This window comes from Rana temporaria, chromosome 3 (genome assembly GCF_905171775.1).
Source record: "Rana temporaria chromosome 3, aRanTem1.1, whole genome shotgun sequence".
Taxonomy (NCBI): Eukaryota; Metazoa; Chordata; class Amphibia; order Anura; family Ranidae; genus Rana; species Rana temporaria.
Genome location: NC_053491.1, coordinates 379,261,418 through 379,287,944, shown reverse-complemented (window position 1 = coordinate 379,287,944; position 26,527 = coordinate 379,261,418). Strand labels below are relative to the sequence as shown.

The 26,527-nt window shown below is 45.7% G+C and overlaps 1 protein-coding gene across 6 annotated transcripts in view; it reads left to right on the top strand.

Moving 5' to 3' along the window:
• PRDM4 (PR/SET domain 4) overlaps nucleotides 1-24,977 on the top strand; it is a 37,307-nt gene extending 12,330 nt beyond the window's left edge. For all 6 annotated transcript variants that reach the window (XM_040345646.1, XM_040345649.1, XM_040345648.1 and 3 more), the window contains 10 exons: nucleotides 68-201; nucleotides 1,859-2,044; nucleotides 7,499-8,272; nucleotides 9,843-9,992; nucleotides 16,663-16,781; nucleotides 17,673-17,758; nucleotides 17,845-17,972; nucleotides 19,280-19,603; nucleotides 21,384-21,552; nucleotides 24,502-24,977. In XM_040345646.1, the coding sequence (XP_040201580.1) occupies nucleotides 69-201; nucleotides 1,859-2,044; nucleotides 7,499-8,272; nucleotides 9,843-9,992; nucleotides 16,663-16,781; nucleotides 17,673-17,758; nucleotides 17,845-17,972; nucleotides 19,280-19,603; nucleotides 21,384-21,552; nucleotides 24,502-24,787 (2,355 nt within the window). In that variant the 5' untranslated portion in view covers nucleotide 68 and the 3' untranslated portion in view covers nucleotides 24,788-24,977. The remainder of the gene's footprint in view (nucleotides 1-67; nucleotides 202-1,858; nucleotides 2,045-7,498; nucleotides 8,273-9,842; nucleotides 9,993-16,662; nucleotides 16,782-17,672; nucleotides 17,759-17,844; nucleotides 17,973-19,279; nucleotides 19,604-21,383; nucleotides 21,553-24,501) is intronic.
• Nucleotides 24,978-26,527: the final 1,550 nt, after the last annotated feature.

The following is a 26,527-nucleotide window of genomic DNA, read 5'->3' as shown; positions in this document are numbered from 1 at the left end:
TAACCCAATAAAAATAATTGAAAAGAAAGAAAAATAATGGGAATGTATTTTTTTTTTTCTGCTGCAGAATGAATGAGTTGAATCTGAGTGCTGTGGGCATGGACCAGCTTACCGCCTCCTCAGTTGCCAATTCTCTGCCTGTCTCAGGAAACCACCTTGGACTCTCAGCTTCCCCGCCACACAATGCTCTTACTACATCAGGTACGGGGGGGGGGGGGGGGGGGGGGGGGGGGGGGGGGGGGGGGGGGGGGGGGGGGGGAACGGAATTGGGGCTGTGGTCCTTTTCACGCCACTCATAAATAAATGTCTGCTATCCATGCTGAAACAGTATGTTTGCTTGCCTTTTTCTGAATGTGTGATCAGTGGTAGCGGCTTGATAGATCTATTACTGTAGATCTGGACTAGCTCTGCACCCACAACTTCTTCTAAACCCATTTCCTAACCTGACCTGCAGAGTTTATACGTGCAACCCTGTCTAAGATTCGCTTTTATGGCTGTCTGTTACAGAAGAGAGGCATCATTACAAGAGAGTGCTGCCTTGCAAGAGACAAGAGGTAGAGTGCTGTCTTGCAAGAGACGTATTAGAGGTAGATATTGAAAGGGTGTGAGACACTAATACTTTTGCTGGCCACACATGGCCATTTTGACGCAGTTTCATTCAGTTTATGAATACATGGGTCAATGTACCATCATCCTTACCTTAAAGATAATAGATAAACCATTGGTGGCAGTTTTATTTATTTTCTCCCTAATTTACACAAATTTGATGATTTTTCAGCTTTACTTTTAGTTGTGTATAGGCATTATTTCCTGGCTGGAGGATGTCCAGCAGCATCTAGCCCCCTTCCTCTCCAGCCTGACTGTCCCTGGCCCACCACTTTTAAGGCTGGATTCACACCTATGCATTTTTAGTGCTTATAGCATTTTGCAGATTTGCACTACAGTCCATGGTTTCCTATGGAAGACGTTCTGTAGTGCAAATCTGCAAAAAGCACAAAAAAGGTGTGAATCCAGCCTTAATCATTGGATTTCAGTTCTTTCAATCATGGAGGCTTAGCATAACACATGGGCATTACCTAGGACGGTGTGCATGCAAATGCAGCCTGCCTAGGAATGCCCACTCCTCCAGACTAAAATTCACCCATTAAGGTATTTTGATTTTTCAAAACTCCCAAGAGCCAGCCCACTGCTGGCATCAAGGTTGAGAGTGAGTGATTGAAAATGTGTATGGAGGCAGGGTGCGGTTATATGTTCAGAAATCTATGTACAGCCCCTCCCACTGTACAGCCCCTCCCACCAGCCATTATCTGCCTGAATTAAATAGAGAAGCACAGAGACTTGATGATAAAATCACAGGGACTGAGAAAGGGGTATATTAAAGAACCAGGGAAGGTATATGCATACTTAATGTCAGTATTAATGTGTGGCAGGTACTTTTGATCCATTTAGTCACCTTTTGCAGTCGAGATCTAGTTGATGTTGTTGTGTTTTTTTTTTTAAAAACCATAGTTGTTCTTTGCACTGATCGAATAGTGGTAAACTTATTGGCTGAGTTTTCCATTTATGTCGTTCCCTAGCAATGGAATACTTGCTGGTGTCTTCTAACCCTTGTACTCCAGCGGTGGTATGTTCAGCAGCAGCCCAAAGGATTGTGTCATGCTTTTGTTTTGAAACATTAATGACCTAAAGCAATATCCAACTACCAGATGGTTACACCTTTTTGTTATGTGTTGTGGGAGGGGCAGAGAAGATGCCATGGAGAAGCACATCCCACTAGTAAACACCAAATTAACTAATTAGGATTGGCCTTCAAAACAAGTGGTTATTCATAGCATTGATTTTGTTTTCTGTTGTACAGGTCTGCCGGTGGCCATTCCCAACATTGGTCCATCTCTGAGCTCCCTTCCTTCTGCCCTTTCTGTCATGCTTCCTATGGGCATCGGAGAGAGAGGCGTAATGTGTGGACTCCAGGAGAGAAATTACACCTTGCCACCCCCGCCATATCCGCATCTTGAAAGTAGCTACTTCCGCCACATACTGCCTGGTAGCGTATATTGATATTTTGATTTTCTTTGGTTACTGCATACAAATTTCAAGGCTGTTGGTAAAACTACACCATGTGATTCTTGCTCTAACTAGTGCCACTCCTTTCAGATCTCTTCTTGCCCATGAACTACTTCACCTTGGCTCCCTACTAGCCTATTCACTTTTTATAGTCAAAAGGGAAGATAATAATGGCTGGATAGGGTGGACTACACAGCTTTTTTTTTTATTTTTTTTCTATTACTGCGCTTGGATTTTAAAGTAAAGCTTGTGGACATTTTGGTGTGCATTTTTCTGGCACTTTTTGTTTACTTGCAACAATCGGTATCTTTTTTTTTTTTTGCTAGCAAATTTCCTAGCACCCCCCCCCCCCCCCCCCCCCCCCAAACTCATTTTATTTTTAAAGTAGAGGCCCTATCGAATAAATTGTTGGGTTTTGCTATTTTTTCAAACGCAATTTTTTGGAAAAACAACTTTTTAGAATTTTAATGCAAAACAAGCACAATACATAACCCAATTTGTTTGTACAAGATGTTACGTCGAGTAAATCGCTACCAAACCTGTCATACTTTAAAATTGCGTATGCTGTGCACTTTAATTCTAGGACCAGACCTCCTGTATAAATCTACTGTCCATGATCTGATGTTCGCATTGATACCTCACGTGTGGGACGATCGCTGTGTGCATGCGTGCGGGACTGATGCGTGTGCTTGCCTTTATGTATGAGCATGGGGGGACAGAAGCACTTGCATTTATTTTTTTTACACTGTTGCTCCATTTCTTTCTTTTTTTTATTGCTGTCACAAGGAATGTAAATGTCCTTTGTGACAGCAATAGGCATGTGACGGTTACTATTTTTTATGGAGAGATTTGAGGTCTAGAAGACCCCAGCTACCTCCTCTGCCCTTAAAAGCATTTAATCACACCAAGATCAGTGTGTTTTGCATGCTTTTGATTTTTGAAAATGGTGCCATTCACATCTGGGTTTTAGTGATGTCATTGCTTCCGGGTTACTGTAGCCCAGAGCTGAACAAAGTCGATCCAGTCAGAAGCGCTGGCTGGTCAACCGGGACTCCACATTGGACAGAAGATCCCGGTAAAGCAGCGGTAGGTGGAGAATGTCCACTCCTGCTGGTAAAAGCAATCCAGAAGCTATTTGGCCACTAGGATTGCTTTTACAAGAAAGCCAACCATTGTCTCTAAAATAAAATGGTACCTGGATAATGCCTGCAGCTACAAGCATCATCCTGGTATAATCACTTGAATCGCAATGACATACCAGGTTGGCAAGTGATTAAAACAAGATTTCTGTAAGCTGCAGGCACTCTGGAGCAATTTATCCTCAAAGTTTTCAGCAAAAGTACTAAAGTTGTGTTTTTACTGGACTCTACTTGCTCCCTCCTCCCAGAAGTGACCTAATGGCTCAATGCCCCTGCTCTGCTCTTCCTGTGGTTGCTCAGCAGTAGGGATGAGCTCCGGCGTGTTTGCACACGTCACATGCAGAGCCCGCCAGGAAGTCGGCACAGCGCTGCGCTAATCGCAGGCAGTGACTGGCAGACATTTCCTGATCTCTGCAGCCACGCATCATGACAATGTCTCACTACCTGTAAGCGCAGCGCCGTGCTGACTTCCTGGATGGGCTCTGCACGTGGAGTGAGCGAACACGCCAGAGCTCATCCCTACTCAGCAGCTCAGGGTTCCCCCTTCCAGAGCTCATTGGAGATAAGAAGACTGCTGAGATAGGAGAGAAGAGTGCTCTGGGCTGCTGTAAGAATAGGATATACAGTGCCTTGAAAAAGTATTCATACCCCTTGAAATTTTCCGACTTTTTTCATGTTACAATCAAAAATGTAAATATATTTTATGTGATAGACCAACACAAAGTGGCACATAATTTGTGAAGTGGAAGGAAAATGATAAATGGTTTTCAATTCTTTTTTGCAAATATGTGAAAATTGTGGCGTGCATTTGTATTCAGCCCCCTTTACTCTGATACCTCTAACTAAAGTCTAGTGGAACCAATTGCCTTCAGAAGTCACCTAATTAGTAAATAGAGTCCACCTGTGTGTAATCTTGGTTTCCAAATAGCTGTTCTGTGAAGTCCTCAGAGGTTTCTTAGAGCAGTGTTTCTCAACTCCACTCAACAAGGCGCCCCAACAGGTCATGTTTTCAGACTTTCCATTATTTAGCATAGGTGATTTGATCAGTTTCACTGCCTTTGGTAATTACCACAGCCGTTTCATCTGAGGGAAATCCTGAAAACATGACCTGTTGGAGTGCCTTAAGGACTGGAGTTGAGAAACACTGTCTTGGAGAACAAACAGTATTATGAAGGCCAAGGAACACACCAGGTAGGTCAGAGATGAAGTTGAGGAAAATTTTAAAGCAGGATTAGGTTCTAAATAAACAAGCTGTGAACATCTCGCAGAGCACTGTTCAATTCATCATCTGAAAATAGAGCATGGCACAACGGCAAACCTCCCAAGACATGGCCACCCACCTAAACCGACAGGCCAGGCAAGGTGAGCATTAATCGGAGAAGCAGTCAAAGGGCCCATGGTAGCTATGGAGGAGATGCAGAGATCCACAGCTCAGGTGTGTCCACAGGACAACTATTAGTTGTGCACTCCACAAATCTGGCCTTTATGGAAGAGTGGCAAGAAAAAAGCCATTGATGAAATAAAGCCATAAGAAGTCCCGCTTGCGAGAAGCCATGTGGGGGACACAGCAAACCTGTGGAAGAAGGTGCTCTAGACCAGTGTTTTTCAACTCCAGTCCTCAAGGCGCACCAACAGGTCATGTTTTCAGGCTTTCCATTATTTTGCACAGGTGATTTGATCAGTTTCACTGCCTTAGTAATCACTTCAGCCGTTTCATCTAAAGAAAATCCTGAAAACATGACCTGTTGGGGCGCCTTGAGGACTGGAGTTGAAAAACACTGCTCTAGACGGATGAGACAAAACGTTTAACTTTTTGGCCTAAAAGCAAAACCATGTGTGGTAGAAAACTAACACTGCACATCACCCTGAACACACTATCCCCACTGTGAAACATGGTGATGGCAGCATCCTGTTGTGGGGATGCTTTTCTTCAGCAGGGACATGGAAGCTGGGAAGATGGATGGAGCTAAATACAGGGCAATCTTAGAAGAAAACCTGTTAGAATCTGCAAAAGACTTGAGACTGGAATGGAGGTTCACCTTCCAGCAGGATAACGACCCTAAACGTACAGCCAGAGCTACAATGGAATGGTTTAGATCAAAGAATATTCATGTGTTGGAATGGCCCAGTCAAAGTTCAGACCTAAATCAAATTGAGAATCTGTGACAAGAATTGAAAATTGCTGTTCAGACACTCTCCATCAAATCTGACAGAGACTGAGCTATTTTGCAAAGAAGAATGGGCAAAAATGTCACTCGCTAGATGTTAAAGCTGGTGGAGACATCCCCAAAAATACTTTTAGCTGCAATTGCAGTGAAAGGAGGTTCTTCAAAGTATTGACTCAGGGGGGCTGAATACAAACGCATGTCACACTTTTCAGATATTTATTTGTATAAATGGCTTTTAAACTTTTTTTCATTTTCTTTCCACTTCACAATTATGTGCCACTTTGTTGGTCTATCACATAAAATCCCAATAAAATACATTTACGTTTTTTGATTGTAACATGACAAAATGTGGAAAATGAGGGCGTATGAATACTTTTTCAAGGCACTGTATAACCCTAGAACAGGGGTTGACAAATTTGCTTGGAATCTAGGAGCCAGCTAAAAAAGTTAGGAGCCAGAAAACACACCCCGTCCCGACGAGCTTGCGTGCAGAAGCGAACACATACGTGAGCAGCGCCTGCATATGTAAACGGTGTTCAAACCACACATGTGAGGTATCGCTGCGATTGGTAGAGCGAGAGCAATAATTCTAGCCCTAGTCCTCCTGTGTAACTCAAAACATGCAACCTGTAGATTTTTTTAAACGTCGCCTATGAAGATTTTAAAGGATAAAAGTTTGTCGGCATTCTACGAGCGGACGCAATTTTGAAGCGTGACATGTTGGGTATGAATTTACTCGGCGTAACATTATCTTTCATGATATTAAAAGAAATGGGGATAACTTTACTCTTGTCTTATTTTTTAATTAAAAAAAGTGTAATTTTTTCCCAAAAAAGTGCGCTTGTAAGACCGCTGTGCAAATACGGCGTGACAAAGTATTGCAACGATTGCCATTTTATTCTCTAGGGTGTTAGGATAAAAAATATATATAATGTTTGGGGTTCTAATTAGAGGGAAGAAGATGGCAGTGAAAATAGTGAAAAATTACATTAGAATTGCTGTTTAACTTGTAATACCAACGGCCACCACCAGATGGCACCAGCTCACACATCTGGTGGTAATAACTTGTAATACCAACGGCTCACCACCAGATGGCGCCAGCTCAAGCCAAGTCGCCAGGACACCATTTCTAGTCGCCATGGCGACCTGGCGCCCGGGATTTGTCGAGCCCTGCCCTAGAATATCCACCAATAACCAAAGTGTTATTATTTGGGGCGACTAGCTATTCAAATTCTAAAGTATATGAAGCGGTGTAAATAACGCCCATTTGCCAAATGTGGTTTTGAATGGCTTTTTTTTTATTTTGGTTTGTGTAAATATTTTATAAAAACCTGTTGATTCTGCTCCCCCGGGTTTTATTTTTTTTTTAAAGCGTGACCCCCCTGCTTTCAGTGTGCAGCATTATCGCCCTTCTATGAATTACAAGCAGCTTTGCTGTCATCTGCTTTGCTGCAGTCAGTGCTGCCTGCAGGTTGACTGCTCAGCTGCTTTGACCATTGAGCAGCTGAGCATGGGACTTTTCTGGGTAGCTTAGTCTGTTTCAAGGAGAAGAAAAATAATGAATCTGCTGGCAGGGTCAGCAGGTAATTAAACTGTTATTGGGGAAACTCCAAAATAAACTGCTGTGTAAATGCTAGTCAATAAAACATGAATCTCCTTGCGCTCCGGTGTTTCGCTAGACACAGGTGGTCCACACTTTTCGATTAAGGCAAAGTTTAGAATCTTGCAGCCCTCGTCGGAACAATAGGTATTCATACAACTAGAGAGAAAAAGAGGAGGAGGGCGCACCGACCTAGTGCATTACCAATATAAAAGTTTTTATCAAAAGTATAAAAGCAATAATACTACTCACAAACAAGCATATGCAAAGGCTTTTCTATTAGTCGAACTGCATCCCTTGGCACCTGCAAACAGGACATGGTGACGGGAGAATCAGATGGTGTCTCCAAACGGCTGAACGGTGTAAATGCTCGTGACAGACTGCATCATAGTTTTTGTTCTTTTTTTATTTTAACCTTAATTTATGTCTAATTTGCTGTTTTACTGAGATTTTGTGTTACACCGTTTTTAAGATCCTGTTCTGTTCTTTTTTTTCTGTCGTCCTTCTTTTTTTTTTCTGTTTTCCAGGAATCTTGTCATATTTAGCAGACCGCCCTCCTCCTCAATACATACACCCAAGCTCTTTAACTGTTGATGGTAATGGAGGCCTTACGGTATCCAACAACTCTACATCCCTAGATCCATACCAGTCCGGTGGCTCTGTCGGGCTGGAGACAGGAATGGTGTCTCTGGACAGGACAGTGGGTGGACATTCCAGCCAGAGCTTACACCCCAGCGATGGGCACGAGGTGGCGCTGGATGCTGGGATCAGTATGGACAACGTGTCCCGGGTGAATAGTCCCATCACTACTGAACGGATAACGGAGGAACTGACCATCGAAAGTGTGACCGGGGAGCACTCGCAGATCTCCAGTGTGTCACGCTCCCACGAGTCTCTCACTGTTGAGGCCAACCTACCTCCGGACGCTGTGGGCCATGCTGGGGTCCTGCCATTACACAGCGGATCACTGGAGCTTCCCGTGGTCATGGAGAGCGAGCACCATATGGGGGCTCGGTCCAGAATGACGGAAAACTCACTCAGCGATGCTATCCACACTGTGGCCTTGAACAGTAACCCTGTCAGCGTGGCGCTTTCTACCTCGCATCCGCTCTCCTCTTTAACCTCAGTTTCACTACACGGGGGTGCCATCAGCTTGGAGCCAGTAACCGTGTCTTCCATCACACATGAAGTATCACTGGCAGGCGGGCATGTCGATGCTGGCAATCTGACTTTCGTCCCGTCGTCCTTGCATATCGACTCAAACTCCAACAAGGAAAACGTGGCCACCCTTTTTACAATTTGTGAGTGGGTTTCAAATAGAATGTTTAGCTATAAATATAATTGTGATAGAAGATTGTGTAGAAAGGGACAAGGAGGTGTGGAGTAGTTGGGCCAGCATAGAGAGTAATTTAACCTCCCCAGAAGAGAAGAGGGCTATGATGTGCTTCAAAGTTAATTATTGGAGTTTTCTATAGACCACCCAGTGTTTGAGGAGGTGGAGACTCGGCTCCTTGCACAGATGGAAAGGCCTGCAAAGGCTGGAACAGATAATGGGGTGTTTTAGCTACCAGGAAATTGCTTGGGGTAATGGCAATGCCGGAACCGTAAAGAGCGGAAATTTTATAAACCTATTACAAGACAATTTTATGGTACAGTTCATAGAAACCCCTACTAGAAATGCTCTGCTAGACCTGTAAATCTCAAACAATGTGGAGATTACTAATGTTCATATAAGGGAATATCTGGGTAGCAGTGACCATTACTTGGTTTCATTTAATGTTGGCTGTAAACAACAAAAGCATCCTGGAAAGAGAAAAACACTTAACTTTAAGAGCACACATTTTCTAAGGATGAGGGCTGCTCTCCAAGTCTTAGACTGGGAGGGAATATTGGCATTGATGAACACAAAACAGAAATGCGAAGTCTTCAAATCTATGATAAAACATTTTCCCATGGACAATAAGTTTAAAAGGCTAAAAATAAAACCTACGTAGCTCATGGCCAAAGTTAAAGCTGTAAATAAGTAAAATGCTTTTAAAAAGATATAAACGAAGGAACACGAATAATTTGAAAATTTCAAAGAATATAAGCGAATATGTAAAAGGAAAATCAAGGCTTCAAAAATTGAAACCAAGCGACAGGTTGCAAAAGAGTAGGACAAACCCCCCAAAAATTCAAGTATATCAACAGTAGAAAGATCAGGACTAAGCAGGTAGGCCCTTTACTAAATTTTTGGTTGGTTACAGACGACATAGAGCATGTTTGTTTATTAAATGCCTTCTTCAGCTCTGTGTATACAAAAGAGAATGGAGAGGCTCAAGCCCCAATGGAGATGGTATTGAATTGGCACCAGATGATTCACATTGGCTTGAAATTCAGATGGTTCAGAAACATTTAGACAAAATAATGGTGAATAAAGCCCCAGGACCAGGTGGCTTGCACCCACTGATCATCAGAGTTGAGCTCTGTTTTATCTAAGCCAGTGTTTCAATTTTTTTAGAGACTCTTTATTGACAGGCATGGTACCACTGGAGGGGCACTACATCTGGAGGAAAATTATATAACCTTCACATATGGAAAGGCTTCTTCACAGCAAGAGCTGTGAACATATGGAATAGACTCCCTCAAGAACTGGTTCTGGCCAGCTCAATAGCTGGATGGTTTTCTAAATGTACAAAATTAAACTGGATTTTAATATTTAGAGGTAACGACAGGAAATTTCCAATTGCATCATGGGGGTTCAGGAAGGATTTTTTTTCCCTCACTGGGGTCAATTGGATCATGAAAATAGTTACAGGGTTATAGTTACAGCTCTTTATATATCCAACCTTTTGCCAGACGTGACCATAAGCAAAATATTTTTTCTTGCAGGGTGTACACTGTGTAACCGGGCATATCCCTCAGACTGCCCAGATCATGGGCCAGTCACCTTTATTCCCGACAGCCCCATTGAGAGCCGGGCTCGCCTGTCCCTTCCCAAGCAACTGATCCTGAGGCAGTCGGTGACGGGGGCAGAAATAGGTAAGGATGTGAATGGGCAAAGTGGCAATCTCTCATTAACCACTTGCTTACTGGGCACATATACCCCCTTCCTGCCCAGGCGAAAATTTCCGCTTTCAGCACCGTTGCGCTTTGAATGACAATTGCGTCGTGCGACGTGGCTCCCAAACAAAATTTACGTTCTTTTTTCCCCACTAATAGAGCTTTCTTTTGGCGGTATTTGATCACCTCTGCGGTTTTTGTTTTTTACGCTATAAACAAAAATAAAGCGACAATTTTGAAAAAAACACTATTTCTCTTCCGTTCATAGACGGACACAGCCTTCTTTGACATTTGGGTTATGCTCCTTCCTACCAGGAGAGTTTAGGCAGAATTTAACAGCACTTAAGGTGTTAAAACCTTTCCTTCATGCCGCTCCTCCCAGGGGGCGTGGCTTCCCCAGGCATAACCCACACCCTGCTCTAGGAGCCTCAGTCTTTTTCTGCCTAAGGAGAGGAGTCGGGCACTTCTGGAGTCCCTGTACTCTGGGGGTTTTTTTCTTGCAATGTTTTTTTTTTTTTTTTTTTTTTTTTTTCTCGCTTTTATTATTTTGTTCCTGCATTTTTGAATCTTGTGATTCTTCTATCACCAGCCGACTGGGTGACAGGCTGGGTCTTGACTCTTGTAGTCCCCCCATGTTCGGCCATCGAGCGTGTGCCGGCCCTTAGCTCAGCTTTGGGACATCTGCGACAGGCCCCGTTGCTACAGGGGCGGCCGGGGAACTTCGGTTCTAGGGCACACACATGACTGGTCTGTATGGCTTTGTCACAGTGTGTCTGGCCGACAGCCATGCCGTTTACGGACTTTGGTTCTGTCTGGGATACCTCCAGCCGGGTAGTCACAGGAGACAGGGAAAGTAGTGGCCCCTTACTCAGGTAAGTGGTCTGGCTGGTGTTTTCCCTGGGGAGGTTGACTGAGGGTCCGCCCTGCTTTCCTCTCTCCCCTTCCTCTCCCTCCTTCCCCTGACTGGGTAGTGGCTGTGAAGGGGGGCCTCCTGGGTTTTCTTTATTACCACCGGGGCCCGTGTGTTGTTGGGGGACTGTGTTGTTACTCTGGGGGGTGCTGCTGTGTTATATGAGGTGATTTTTACCTCAGACGGTGGCCATCTTGGAAATCTCTTGGTCTCTTGTGACAGTTTTAGTGCTGTGAAACGCTGTGATTCTTCCCTGAGGTGACAGACACATCACAGCCAGCATATCAGAGCACACCTCAGGTTTTCAGCTCTCTGCAGCTGGGTGGGGTGGTGAGTACCAGGGGCCCCAATACTCTGCAATAGCAGCAAGGAGGTGACCAGTGGGTTTTTTTTTTGTCCTGCCTTGCAGGGTGGGTGATTCAGCGCTGACACTATGGAACCTGAGCCAGGTCTCCCTCTCCAGCTATGCCTGAGTTAACCCTTAACGCCCCTTCCCCTGCCACATCTGTTATGTTGGCTGTCCTGGGTTTCTTGCCAGATTTGAAGCAGCTAGTGCCCGGATGGGGGGTAAAAAGCGCCCCCTCCCTGAGCCTGCTTCTGGGGATGTCTCTGACACAGAATCGCTGTTTTTTCTGGTTCTGTTATGTCAGAGGCTGCGGGCTTAACCCTTATGGATAGTGAGGATGACTGCTGCAGAGTCAGTTGCTGGCAAGAATTGTTTGAGCTCTTGTTTCTGCGGTGCGTGAGACTCTAAAATTTGAGGATGTGGCGGAGACACCTCCGTGTCAGTACCTTTTGGGGTTCTGCAGACCGCCACGCACCGTTGAAGTGTTTCCTTGTGTTCCTTATTTGGACAATATGTTATACAAGGAATGGGATGCACCGCAAAGAGTTTGTCAAAAAAACTTTGCAACCCGTTACCCCCTTGAGGGGGACTTTAAAAAACAAACAGTAGGTCTCTCCTCCGCCAGTGGACCCCCCTGTGTCCAGACTGGGCAGGGCCACCACGTTGCCTGTGGAAGGGGCTCCTGCATTTCAGGATCCCGCTGATAGGAAAGTGGAGGCCGTGGCCCGCTCCCTATTCACGGTGGTGGGTTCGGCGGTGAGGCCGGCTCTGGCCAGGGCCCTGTTCAGGCCCCGACTGAAAGGGCGAAGCTCCTGCTGCAGGAGCTGGAAGAGGGGACGCTTCCGAGTCCTCTAGGGACCTGGCTGAACAATTGGTTCAGGGTCAGAAATTTCTCTGCGAGGCGGCCATGGATACGATCCGGGGCTTCCGTCTATACAGTGGTTCTGCGCCGCCTTGTGTGGCTGAAGGGTTGGTCTGCGGACTAGTCCTCTAAGGAGGCCTTGGTGATGGCCTTTAAGGGTGAACGGTACCTTTGGGACTTGAATGGCATCATTGAGGATGCCACGGGTGGTAAGCGCATGCTGTTCCCACAGTCTGGGAAGGGCTAGGGACCTCGCCCTGTGCAAGGACCCTCCTTGACTACCTCCAAGCGCTTTTTCGCCCGCCCTGTGCGGTGGGGATAGGTCTACATGGTGCTTAAATCCCCCGCCGCGGGGTAGCAGCGCACCTGATTCTGCATGCCTAACAAGTCTGCGGACATACCTGCTTCCGCCTGAAGGTCTGCTCCCGCCCGTGTCTCGGGTGGGAGACTGGCTTCGCACATTCGTGGCTCGGTGGAGGTCTCTCCTCTCCGACCGTTGGGGTTGCGAAGTGGTTTCCTTGGGGTACAAGATTGAGTTTCTCTCTTGTCTGCCAAACAGGTTTTTTCCCTCTGGCCTCCTCCGGTTGGCTCTGTCAGGGGCTGTCCAGGATCTTCTGGTCAGGGGAGTGATTGTGCCAGTTCCCTCGTTGGAACGGTCTCAGGGGTTTTACTCCATTCTGTTTGTGTCCCCACGGAGGATGGGGCCCGGTCAATCCTGGGCCTCAAGTCCCTCGTTTGTTTTGTCAAGGTGCAAACTTTCAGGTGGTGTCGATTTGCTTGGTAATAGCGGCACTCCATCAGGGGGATTTTCTGGCATCCATGGATGTCATGAACGTGTACCTGCATGTTCGCATATCCTCAAAGCACCAGAGACTCTGTGCTTTGCGGTCGGGGGGGAACAATTTCAATTGGTGTCCTTCCCATTCGGCGGGTTTTCGCCAAGGTGCTCGTCCCGATACTGGCCCGGCTGTGACAGCGCGGGGTTGTTATGGGAGGTCTGGACGACATTCTCCTACGAGCTCTGCATTGGTGGAGCCGTGTCTATCACGTGTCAGGCTCTCCAAGAGTCCGGCTGGTTTCTGGATTGTCCTGAAATCAGGGTTGATTCCGTCTCAGGGACTGGAATACCTGGCACTAGTCCTGGATTCCGCAGGGGCGGGAGTGTTTTTCTCCTAACGGAAAAACTTCAGACTCTGCTATCTGCTGTGCAGCAGTTGCCGACCCAGAAGCGGTCATCTCTGCGATTCTGCAGGAAGGTTCTGGGCCCGTTGGTGGCCTCTTTCGAGGCGGTTCCGTATGTCCAATTCCACGCCAGGGTACTACGGAGGGAATTGCTGTCACGATGGGACTGGCTTCTGTCATCTCTGGATTACCAGATTCAATTGAGTCATCTGATCATGTCTCCCCTGGTGTGGTGGCTGGCGTTTTCCGGTGCTTCGGGCCGGAAAGTCGTTTTTCTGCAGGCCACTGGACAGTGGTCACGACTGATGCCAGCCTCTCCGTTTGGGGAGGGGCGCTTGGGGCACCCAGTTAGCCCAGGGGCACTGGACTCAGGTGGAGTCCTGCCTACTGATCAAAGTTCTGGAGCTCCGAGCAATCAAGCTTTGCCTTGCCAGGTGGTCCCTGGATCCACAGGGCCGACAGGTCAGGATCCTGTCCGATGACGCCGTGGCGTAGGTTGATCATCAGGGAGGCACACAGAGTTCTGTTGTAGCGACGGGGGTCGCGCACATCTTTTCGGTGGGCCGAAGGGTCCGTTCCAGCTCTATCGGCCGGGTACATTCCGGGAGTACGGAATTGGCTGGCTGACCTCCTAAGTCGCACTACACTGGGCCAAGGGGAGTGGTCTCTCCACCCGCAGGTGTTTCGGGGTCTGTGCCGAAAGTGGGGCACTCCGGACGTGGACCTTCTAGCGTCCCGTCTCTATCGGTAGGTGCCACGGTTCGTGGCCAGGTTTAAGGACCCGTGGGCGGACGCGTCAGGCGCGTTGGTGGCTCCTTGGGGTCACTTTCGCCTAATTTACACCTTCCCTCCTCGGAAGCTTCTTCCTCGCCTTCTGCGCAGAGTGGAAGCTGTAGGGATTCTATCAATCCTGATTGCCCCCAGATTGGCCGCGTCGCTCCTGGTACGCGGACCTGGTGCGTCTGGTGGCAGACGCCCCCTAGCGTCTTCCCCTGGGAGTTGATCTTCTGTTACAGGGTCCGATCTTCCACCCTGTTTCACAGCCACCGGCTTTAGCGGCGTGGCTGTTGAGAGCCAGGGGCTGAAGGACCGAGGCCTATTGGGCTCGGTGGTCTCTACCGTGCTGCGTGCACGGAAGTCTACCTCACATAGGATTTCTCATCATACATGGAAGGCCTACATCTCTGTGTGTGAGGAGATGAAATGGCACCCTTGTACATACGTGGTGTACAGGGTTCTGCTGTCTTTACAGCAGGGAGTGGTTCGGGCTCTCGCCTTAAGTACGGTTAGGAGCCAGATTTCTGCTCTGGCTGTTCTTACTTGCAGCGACCCTTGGCGTCGCACTACTGGGTGCGTACGTTGTGTCAGGGGGTCTGGCAGGTGGCCCCTCCGGTGCGCCCTCCATTACCCCCATGGGACTTGAATTTAGTCCTTTCGGTGCTTCGGGATGCTCCCTTTGAGGACATTCGGGAGGTTTTTTGTTGTCACAAAGGGTGATTTTATTTCTGGTAGCGATTACCTCGATCAGACGTGTGTCTGTCTGAACTGGCAGCCTTGTCTTGCAAGGCTCCCTACTTGGTCATCCGTGAGGATGAGGTGGTGCAGCGGCCGCAGCCGTTTTTTCTCCCTAAGGTCGTTTCGGCTTTTCACATTGTGGTGGACATTGTTCTTCCATCCTTATGTCCTCGGCCGAAATGCCAGGAGGAGGCCACTTTGCATCCTCTGGATGTGGTTTGGGCCCTACGGGTGTACTTATATGTTACGGTTCCGTTCCGGAAGTCGGACTCACTGTTCGTGTCGTTGACTGGCCGTACAAGAGGGCCTGGCGGTCTCGTCGGCCACCGTTCCTAGGTGGTTCCGACAGATTGTGCTTCAGGCCTATGCCCTAAAGGGGCGTGCGCCCCCCTTTTGGCTTATGGCGCATTCGACCAGGGCGATCGCGGCCTCTTGGGCTTTCCGGCATCATGCCTCTGTGTTACAGCGGTGTTAGGATGCATCCTGGTCGTCGATCCACGCTTTTTTCAAAGTTTTACGAGGTGGATGTGTGTGCATCTTTTGATGCCTCCTTCAGCCGCAGGTGTTACGGGCGGCAGTTTATGTTTGGAGTTTCTCCGTTGAGCAACTCCGGTTTTTGTTTGGGGTGTAACCTGGTTTGCTGTGTTATTTTCACATCCCTCGCATTTTTTTGACACTGCTTGGGGACGTCCCTAATGTCAAAGAAGGCTGTGTCCGTCTATGAACGGAAGAGAAAATAGGATTTTTGTACTCACCGTAAAATCCATTTCTCTGAGTTCATAGAGGGACACAGCACCCACCCCTCCTTGGTTTGTACTGCTTGTTACGGACTGAGGCTCCTAGAGCAGGGTGTGGGTTATGCCTGGGGGAGCCACGCCCCCTGGGAGGAGCGGCACAAAGGAAAGGTTTTAACACTTTAAGTGCTGTTAAATTCTGCCTAAACTCTCCTGGTAGGAAGAAGCATAACCCTAATGTCAAAGAAGGCTGTGTCCGTCTATGAACTCGGAGAAATGGATTTTACGGTGAGTACAAAAATCCTATTTTTTTTACTTTTTCCTATAGTAAATATGCCATTTAAAAAAAAAAAAAGGGGGAAAAAAAACCCTTTTTTTTTCCCCCCTCAGTTTAGGCTGATTATGTATTATTCTTCATATTTTTGTTTAAAAAAAATCGCAATAAGCGTATAGTGATTGGTTTGCGCAAAAGTTATAGCGCCTATAAAATAGGGGATAGAATTATGAATTTATTTTTTTTGCTAGTAATGGCGGTTATCTGCGATTTTTGTCAGGACTGCGACATTATGGCGGACACATCGGATACTTTTGACACATTTTTGAGACCATTCACATTTATACAGCGAACAGTGCTATAAAACTGCACTGATTACTGTATAAATGTGACTGGCAGGGAAGGGGTTAACACTAGGGGGCGATCAAGGGGTTAAATGTGTACCCTTCTAGGTGATTCTTACTGTGGGGAGAGGGGACTGACTGGGGGAGGTGACCGATGGGTGTCCCTATGTACAAGGGACACAGCATCGATCTCCTCTCCCTGACAGGACGTGGATCTCTGCGTTTACACACAGAGATCCACGTCCCTGGCTCTGTGACTGCCAATGGCAGGCACGCACGAGCATGATCCCCCCCCCCCCCCCCCAGCAGCCAGAGGACGTCATATGACGCCCTCCCGGCCCTGTAGAGTCACCTTGTGGCCGTCATTAGTCCCAAGTAGTTAAAGCATGCTTTTGATTCTGCTTTATACTCATGGAAGAAAGTGAAGATAATTTAAACCTCAGCTATAGTCTGTTTGGTTAACCTTCTATTTTTACTTTTAGGAGTGTGGACCCAGGAAAATATTCCAGTCAGAACTTGCTTTGGCCCCTTAATAGGACAAGAGAGTCAGTCCTTGGAGGTTGCAGAATGGACTGACAAATCTGCCAATCACATCTGGAAGGTATCTGAAATAAGCTCTGCATGTTTAGCATGCGTTTCCATAGCATTTTGTTTGCTACGCCTGAATATAGGATGTAACCTGTTGCTTAAGGTGAACTTGGCCTTTAAAATGGAGACAGGTTAATATGTTTCTGAATCAAAACTCAAGTCCTAGTTGAGCTAAATCATTTATTAGCTTTGAATAAACTTGTAAGAAGTTAAGAATTTTGCAGGTTTTTACTTTCTGTACCCTATTGAGGAGTTTTACCTTCCTGTATCTGTGATGAGGCAAAAAAATGATAGGAAGGGGAGAAGCTGCTATCACTGGGACAGAATGGCGCACACAGCAATAAAAAACATTTATCAGAGGTTTTAACCCTTTTTTCCCCCCTACTAAAATAGTGTTTTTTCTCTATTTACCATTGGAGAGATTTCACAATTTCCTGTACTGATAGGAAGTGAGGGGAAATTGCTGTAAGACCTTCTGTTCTATCCAAAAAAATGCAATGTTTCAGCTGGAGTTTGACTTTAAGGCCGGGTTCACACTAGTGCGATGCGGGAACACTGCCATATGCGAACTGCTGGGGAGTGTCAATACATTAGTGACACTTCCATTTCAGCTCGCATATCGCACTGTGAGTTCGGACATGAATCGGATCGCATAGGTGTGAACACCCATAGGATCCGATTCTGGTGCGGACCGAAAAAAAGGGTCCTGTGCGAGTTTTTAGTCCGGATGCAATTTCAGCCATACTATCTGTATGACTGAAATCACATTGCATGGACATTGCATTTGATTTGCAGTGCGAATCGCATGCAATATCGCACAGCACACTAGAGTGAACCGGCCCTAAAGTTTGTTTTTTAAAGTGATTGGTTTCATGGGGTTTCTTAAACACTCTTCTGTTCTCAGATGTATAACAACCATGTGATGGAGTTCTGCATCATAACGACAGACGAGAATGAATGTAACTGGATGATGTTTGTCCGGAAGGCAAGGTATGGAGGGATATAGCAAATCCTGTTGATGGAGATGGAATCTTTATGCAGAAACCCTCAACGTCGGGTTCTGTTTGTTTCACCAGGAACCCGGAGGAGCAGAATCTGGTGGCTTACCCTCACAACGGAAAAATCTATTTTTGCACCTCCCAGGATATCCCCGCCCAGGACGAACTGCTCTTCTATTACAGCCGGGACTACTCTCAGCAGCTGGGTAGGGGGAATGTATAGCCTTGAATCGCAAAGTGAAGTAGCATTCAAATTTTTTAATGCCAAGACTGGTCCACCACTGTTCAGGGAGTATTCTCGGAAACACCCAGTGTTATCAGGTCTGGTAGAGATCTCCCCCCAAGGTTGTATTGCATAGGCCTTCACAGCCAATTGTCAGGCCGGAACACTTGTCAACTGGAGTACAGAAGGTCATTAACCCTGTTTTAACCACTTAAGGACATGGTATTTGCTTATTTGGAGAGGTCCCCGTTCTGTCACTGTGGGTAAGGATTGTGGGTGGTCGGCCGACATTAAGTCTGCCAGACCCGCTGATTGGCTCCCTAATGCTCAATAGGAGACCACAGCTCACTGTGTACGAGCCCAATGTACACCTATGGCGATTTGCGCAACCTGCCGCAGTATAACTGTGGCGCATGGTCGGCAAGTAGTTAAAGCAGAGTTCTGCCTGGAAATGGAACTTGTGCTTATTCGGTTCCTCCCCCTCCAGTGTCACATTTGGCACCTTTAGGGGGGGGGGGTGTAGATGCCTGTCAAGTAAAGGGATTTGCTCCACGTCCGGCGGAAGATTGCCGCAGGATTGGTGGCAATCTACGACATGTATGGCCCCTCCTCCGTTACCCCCCGCTGTTTTCTGGGAGACACACAAGTCCCAGAAGACAGCAGGGACCAGTCGGAACACACAGCGCGACTTGCAAATGCGCAGTAGGGAAACGGGCTGTGTAGCCGCAAGGCTGCACTTCCTGATTCTCTTACTTAAGATGCCAGTGCTTCCACCCGGAGCCGAGGAACGGGTCAGCTTTGGGTGTGGACATCGCGGGCACCCTGGACAGGTAAGTGTCTTTTTTTTAATTCAGCAACTGCAGTAGAAAAAATTTCAAACGGAATTCTTCTTTAAGCTAAAAAAAAAGCATTAAGCATTTATAACCAGTTTAAGCTCTAACAGAGCTTACCCAGAGATTTGCCTCAACATCTGGACAGAGCCAGAGGGAAGAATCTATAAATCCTGTTTTAGCTGGAGTGGGGACAGATTAAATCTTGTTGGGGTCCGACCAAGCTATAAGCGGGACGATTCCACCATTATTCCAGCTTTCATACAATATTTCCTCTAGTTTATACTCCACAGTGATATGTGGGAACTATGTTAGAATAAATATGGAAAGTCCCACTGCTGCCTGTTTTTGGGGGTGGAGGCAGACTCGGGTCCATCAAACTGGAATAATGTTTCAGGTGGTATTGCACTGTATGGGATTTAATTTAGAACAATGTGTTTTATGTCTGTTCATTTGACAGGTTTGCCTGAGCAGCCAGAGGTGCTGCTGTGTCACTGTGGGAAGGAGTGCTTCTCATACGCAGAATTCAAGGCTCACCTGAACAGTCATGTGAACAGTCACCTCACCAGTGAGACCCTGAGCAGTGAGGACACCAGCCAAGCATTGACCCCTAGCAAAGAACGCAAGTGGAAGTGCTCAGTATGTCCGCGCTCCTTTTCTTCATCCTCCAAGCTCAATGTACACTACATGGGGCACATGGGCATGAAACCCCACAAATGTGAGTTCTGCAGCAAAGCCTTCAGTGACCCAAGCAACCTGCGCACTCATCTCCGTATACACACAGGTAAGCCCCACCTGAGCTCTTTCCTATGCTAGGTGGCTATGCGTCAGTACTTTAGGAATCCTTTGTGATTTCTTAAAGGGGTTGTAAAGGTAAAAAAAAAAAAATCCTAAATGGCTTCATTTTACCTTGGTGCGGTCCTCCTTCACTTACCTAATCCTTCCTTCAATTTTGCTTTTAAATGTCCTTATTTCTTCTGAGAAATCCTCACTTCCTGTTCTTCTGTCTGTAACTCCACACAGTAATACAAGGCTTTCTCCCTGGTGTGGAGTGTCGTGCTTGCCCCCTCCCTTGGACTACAGGGGAGTCAGGACGCTCTCTATGTTGCAGATAGAGAAAGGAGCTGTGTGTTAGTGGGCGTCCTGACTCTCCTGCTTCCCCCCTCAAGGGAGGGGGCGAGCACGACACTCCACACCAGGGAGAAAGCCTTGCATTACTGTGTGGAGTTGCAGACAGAAGAACAGGAAGTGAGGATTTCTCAGAAGAAATAAGGACATTTAAAAGCAAAATGGAAGGATGAGGTAAGTGAAGGAGGACTGCACTAAGGTAAAGAAAGCCATTTAGGGAAAAAATGTTTTACCTTTACAACCTCTTAAATGTTCATTGAAAAATATTTAAAGTGGTTGTAAAGTCCAGTTTTTTTTTAATCTTCATGCATTAAGATAAAAAACCTGTGTGCAGCAGCCTCCCCCCCCCCCCCCCCTCCAATACTTACCTGAGGTCCATCTAGTTCCAGCGATGTTGCAGGAGTGTCTTGGCTGCCCAGCACTCCCCCCCCCCCCCCCCCCCTTCATTGGCTGAGACGACAGCGTGGCGCCATTGGCCCCCCACTGCTGTCAGTTGGCCAATAACGAAAGAGGGCAAGGCCGGCCTGTGGCTGAATGGACACATGGAGCTTTCGCTTGGTTCGAGCGCCCCTTTAGCAAGCTGCTTGCTGTGGGGACACTCAACAGGAGGGGGGGGGAGAGAGAGACAGAAGTGGGACCCGAGAAGAGGAGGCTATGGGCTGCTCTGTGCAAAACCACTGCACAGAGCAGGTGATAACACGTTTGTTATTTTTAGCTAAAACTAAAAAAAAGACTTTATCATCCCTTTTTTTTAAATGGTTATCAAATATGAATAGCCATTTATTTGTTTTCCTTTTTAGTTTTAGATAGACTGAGGGAGTGTTGGGGCCTCTGTCATGCTTTCATTGCTGTCCATGTCCCTGCCAGGAAGATTCAAGCTCTATTGGTCCTGGGGACCATTATCACTGGAAGAAAAAGTGAGAATTTAAAGATTTTAAAGCTGTCTACAAAACAAACAAGGGGAAATCTTGCAATGGGGACACTGTTCCTGCAATGACCAAGAAGGCTACTCTCTGCCAGGAACTCTCCCTAATGAGATGCAGTGTAAAATAATAAATCGGCCTTCCCTACTCTACCCAGAACTAAAATGTATTTGCTTTACATACACTTCAAAGAATGTAAAACTGTTTTAAAAAAAGTAAAAAAAAAAAAAACACTGGGAAATACAAATGCAGTGATTGCTGATCAGTTTGAGAACTGATAGTTGATAACTCGCTCCTAATCTGCATGTTACCGGGCTGCCTGAGAGGTGCGCTGACAATGTTGATTTATGGTGACAGCCAGGCAGCTAGCATTGTTAGAAATCCGCATTGGCAGCCTGCATTCGTTTCCATTCAGTTTTTGGCCTGGAACATGTCATCTAATTTTATTTTTCTATAGCTAAAAATAGAACTATTGGACCCGTTTTAATGCCAGCTGCCTGACTCTTCCCGCAGGACAGAAGAATCATCGCTGCAATCTTTGTGACAAATTGTTTACGCAGAAAGCTCACTTGGCCTCACACATGGTGACCCACACGGGTGAGAAGAACCTGAAGTGTGACTTCTGTGAGAAGATGTTTATGAGGAGGCAGGACCTCAAACAGCATGTGCTCATTCACACCTGGTGAGTAGCCACATCACTCTGCTGCTTGAACAGCTTCATATTGATTTTTTTGAAGGCGGCACTCAATAGGCATGTCATATCACAGATACAACCCCCAATTCCAAAAACTGTGTAAAATCTACATAAAAACAATGCAATGATTTGCAAAGCTCATAAACCCATATTGTATTCACAATCAAACACATCCAAAGATTTAACTGAGAAAATTGACAATTTTAACCACTTGGTGCCCCCAGGCCGTTATATGACGTCCTTGACTTTCTGGGGGTATATCTGAATGATGCCTGCAGCTACAGGCATTATTCAGATATTGCCGTTTTCAGCCGGCAATTCCCTACACCATAAGAACGATCTTGCTCTCGACACCGCTTGATCATTCTTACGGGAAGCGAGAGGGGACGCCCCCCACCCTCCGGTGCTTCTACAGTGAGTGGGAGAACGGATCCGCCGGCCCCAGATGTTGACCATAGAGACTTCCGGTGTACCAGATGGTCGCCGAAGTCTCTATGATCGTCTGAGGCTGGGCGCAATGTTATGACCTCGCGCTCGGCTTCTGCATTAAAAAAAACTGTGCTGCCTCGACTGGGAAGCCGAGATCGGTTTGTTTATTTTTTTGGATTTTGGGCTTCCCAGCCTTAGAGGTGAGATGTAGTGTCTTATTGACCCCATATCTCGCTGTAAAGAGGACCTGTCGTGCTTATTCCTATTACAAGGGATTTTGCAATGACCGCCATTGTATTCTCTATGGTCTCTGCTAAAAAAAAAATATATGTTTGGGGGTTCTATGTAATTTTCTAGCAAACAATTATGATTTTTATATGTAGGAGCGAAGTGTCAGAATTTGCCTGCATGCAAAGTGGTTAAGAAAAAAAAATAAGGTCATTTTGAAATGGCAGCAACACGTCTCAAAAAAGTTTGGACAGGGCAGGAAAAAGCTGGCAAAGTGGTACTAAGGAGGTAGAGCATTTTTTACCTAGTTGGGGATATTTGCAACAAGTTTGAAAGTAAAGATGAGCAGAGGCTCACCAATCTGAAAAGCTGCATCTAAAAATTGTTGGACAATTTCAGAATAATGTTCCTCAACATAAAATTACAAAGACTTTAAATATATTATCTACAGTACATAATATCAAGACTCTGAGAATCTGGAGAAATCTCTATGTGCAAATGACAAGGCTGTAATGCAATATTGGATGTTTGTGCTCCTCATACCCTCAGACAACACTATAAAAACAGGCATGATTATGTGATGGACATCACTGCATGGGCTCAGATATATTTCCAGAAATCGCTTTCTGTAAACACTGTTCGCTGTGCCATCCAAAAATGCAAGGTAAGGTCTATTATGCCGGGAGGAAGCCATATCTGAACATGATCCATCTTCTTCTCTAGGCCAGAAGCCATTTAAAATGGTCTGTTGCAAAGTGGAAAACTTCTGTGGTCAGACGAATCAAAATGTAAAACTATTTTTGGCAAATGTGTTTTCTGGACTAAAGAGGAGAGGGACTTTCCGGATTGTTGTCAACGCTCAGTTCAAAGGTCTGCATCTCTGATGGTATCGGGGAGCATTAGTGGGTATGGAATTGGCAGCTTGCAAATTTAGAAAGGCACCATCAATGTTGAAAGATATATCCAGGTTTTAGAGCAACATATGCTCAGGCTACAATTGGACAACGTTTTTGCCCCAAAACTCCAGCAATTGGTCTCAGTTCCCAGATTTTGAGTGTTAAAAGGAAGTGGGGATGCTAAACCGTGGTAAACGTGGCCCCTTGCCAACTTTTTCAAAACTGGGGTTGTACTTTGCCAGCTTTTTGTTTCCCCGTCCCAACTTTTTTGCAACATCTTGCTGCCATCAATTTCCAAATTGCCTTCCCCTTTTCTCTTAAAATGGTCCATTTACTCATTTAATGTTTTTTTTTTTTTTTCTATTGTGAATACAATATGGGTTTATGAGATTTATAAATCATTGCATTCTGTTTTTATGTAGATTTTATACAACGTTCCAATTTTCTGGGATCTGTATGATACTGATGTAATAACATTGTTTCTTGAAGTAGATTGGTTGTTATCCTATTATTTATACCAATAAAAGAACAGACAAGGACATGTGGCTCTACTGCATTAAATACAGAATGTTTTTACAGACAGCTGTGGCTTGCACACTGTGGCTGGTAGTGGGGCTTTGGTGTAGTAGTTCCAACTGTAAGACCCCTTTCACACTGGAGCGTTTTTACATAAAACGCTCTCCATGCATCTCAATGGACCCTTTCACACTGATTCCTGCAAGCAGCTTTTGGGCACTGAAAAGAAACGCTCCAAATACGTCTCCATTGAAATGAATTAAAAGCGCTGTAAAAACGCCTTGCCCTTTCCCACTGAGGCACTGCAAAAACGCCCTAAACCATTAGGGTCTTAGCGGTGCTTTACCAGCACATTGGGATTGCAGATGAGGCTTCGCTCGAAAAACGCCCCAGTGTGAAAGGGGCCTTAGACTTTCTCTTTAGAACCCGTTCGAGCCTGTGATGGCAAACTAAGTAGCAGACATAGTCTCCTCAGTGCATCTCTAAACAGAAGAGCTCACTGCTTCTAGTTGCTATGGTGGTGTTTTTAGGAGTAAATCATCACTTTCTCAGGCCTAACTAGCTGTGGGTTTGTTGCAGCAATAGTTGAAGTATGGCAATTTAAGTGAACTGGACGGATATGTGATGCATTAAAAAAAAAAGTGAAGTACAGCTCTTTAAACACAGACTACAATAGATCAAGAGTGTGTACAATTATATACAAATATATATAACAGCACTTCATTCCTAAAAATAATCCTCAATCGGAAAAATTCCAGGTTTGACCACTAGATGGAGACATGAGTTGTAAGTGGGCATAAGGTGTAGCTTCTATATTTGTCACAGTATACTAGATATTATATTTTATCCCCTTTTCTACCTCTACCAGTGACCGCCAGATAAAGTGCCCAAAATGCGACAAGCAGTTCTGCAGGACCAACCGCCTGAAGAAACACCTGAATTCCCATGAAGGGAAGAGGGACTATGTATGCGAGAAGTGCTCCAAGGCCTTTCTCACCAAATACCACCTCACACGACATCTGAAGATCTGCAAAGGCCCCACCACAGCACCACTTACTGATGTGGACGAGGAAGAAGATGACTCTGAGGATGAGAAGTTCCTAAGCTCAGACTGTAATGTATTTAATACTGATGGGAATCTCTCTCATACGTGACATGAGTGGTGTGGACGCTATTTATTTTATTTATTGTGCGCGTCCATCTTATCGGACTGAGTTCTCAGTGCACGATTGGAAGAAAACCATTTTTTTATGCTGGCTCCGGGCTGTATAGAAGGGGCTTAAATGTTGATTTGTGTACATAAATGAAGTATCCATATATAAATAAAGGAAATTGTGAAAGTTCTGCTTGCTTTGTAAATATGCACCAACCCGATCAACTGGGAAAAAAACTATTTGTTGTCTCTTCGTCATTAGTGGAAAGACCTCTGTGTTCAAATGCACTGTTACAGGAAGCTGTAAATTAAAATAGAAGTTCACCCAAATGGGAAAGTTCAGGTTTATGTCAGTGAGAGAGTAACAAAATTATCCTGAAAAACTGATTTAAAAAAAGTTATAAATTGATTTGCATTTTAATGAGTGGAAAGGGTATTCGATCCCCTATCGGCAAGATTTCTGTCTCCCAGGTGTCTTATATACAGGTTAGAGCTGAGATTAGAAGCACTCTCTTAAAGAGAGTGCTCCTAATCTCAGCTTGTTACCTGTTTAAAAGACACCTGTCCACAGAAGCAATCGATCAGATTTCCAATCTCTCCTCCATGGCCAACACCAAAAAGCTGTCCAAGGATGTCGGTGACAAGATTGTTAGACCTACGTAAGGCTGGAATGGGCTACGAGACCATCGCCAAGCAGCTTGGTGAGAGGGTGACAACAGTTGGTGCGATTTTTATTAGCAAATGGAAGAAAGACAAAATGACTTTCAGTTTTGCACGGTCTGGGGCTCCATGTAAGATCTCACTTCATGGAGTTTAAATGAGAAGGGTGAGGAATTGTCCCAGAACTACACAGGAGAATCTGGTCAATGATCTCAAGGCAGCTGGGACCATAGTCGCCAAGAAAACAATTGGTGACACACTACTCCGTGAAGGACTGAAATCCTGCAGCGCCTATAACGTCCCCCTTTAAGAAAGCACATGTACAGGCCCTTATGAGGAATGCTGCCTATGACCCCAAGAACACCATCCCCACCCTCAAACATGGAGGTGGAAACAATATGCTTTGGGGGGGTTTTCTGCTAAGGGGGCAGGACAACTTCACTGCATCAAAGGGACGAAGGATGGGGCCAAGTACCATCAAATCTTGGGTGAGAACCTCCTTCCCTCAGCCAGAGCATTGAAAATGGGTTGTGGGTAGGTATTCCAGCATGACATGGACCCAAAACTCACGACTAGTGTTGAGCAGAATACGCCATATTCGATTTCGCGATATATCACGAATATTCGAGAAATATTCGCTAAATTCGAATATTCGTGATATTTTATCGAAATGAAATTTTTGTGAAATTTCGCTATTGCGAATGCGAAAATAATTGCGAAATTTCGACAACAGCGGAAGGAGCACTCTGATTGGCTCAGAATATTCGTGATATTTTGCACTCTGATTGGCTCAGAATATTCGTGATATTGTATCGAAATTTCGCAAAATGCGATATTGATGGCGAAATTTCGGAAGGAGCACTCTGATTGGCTCAGAATATTCGTGATATTTTACAATAGAAAATAAAAAGTGTTTTGCATTGGTGGTGATTCTTTACTCTATCCATCTGTCACAGCCGTTTGTCAATCAAACACCTTGAAGATTGAACACGTTCATGCTGCATGCTTTGGACTTTTTTTCACTTCACATATCAAAGACATTTTTATGAAAGATTATTTTTCTATTATTGGGACTATATTT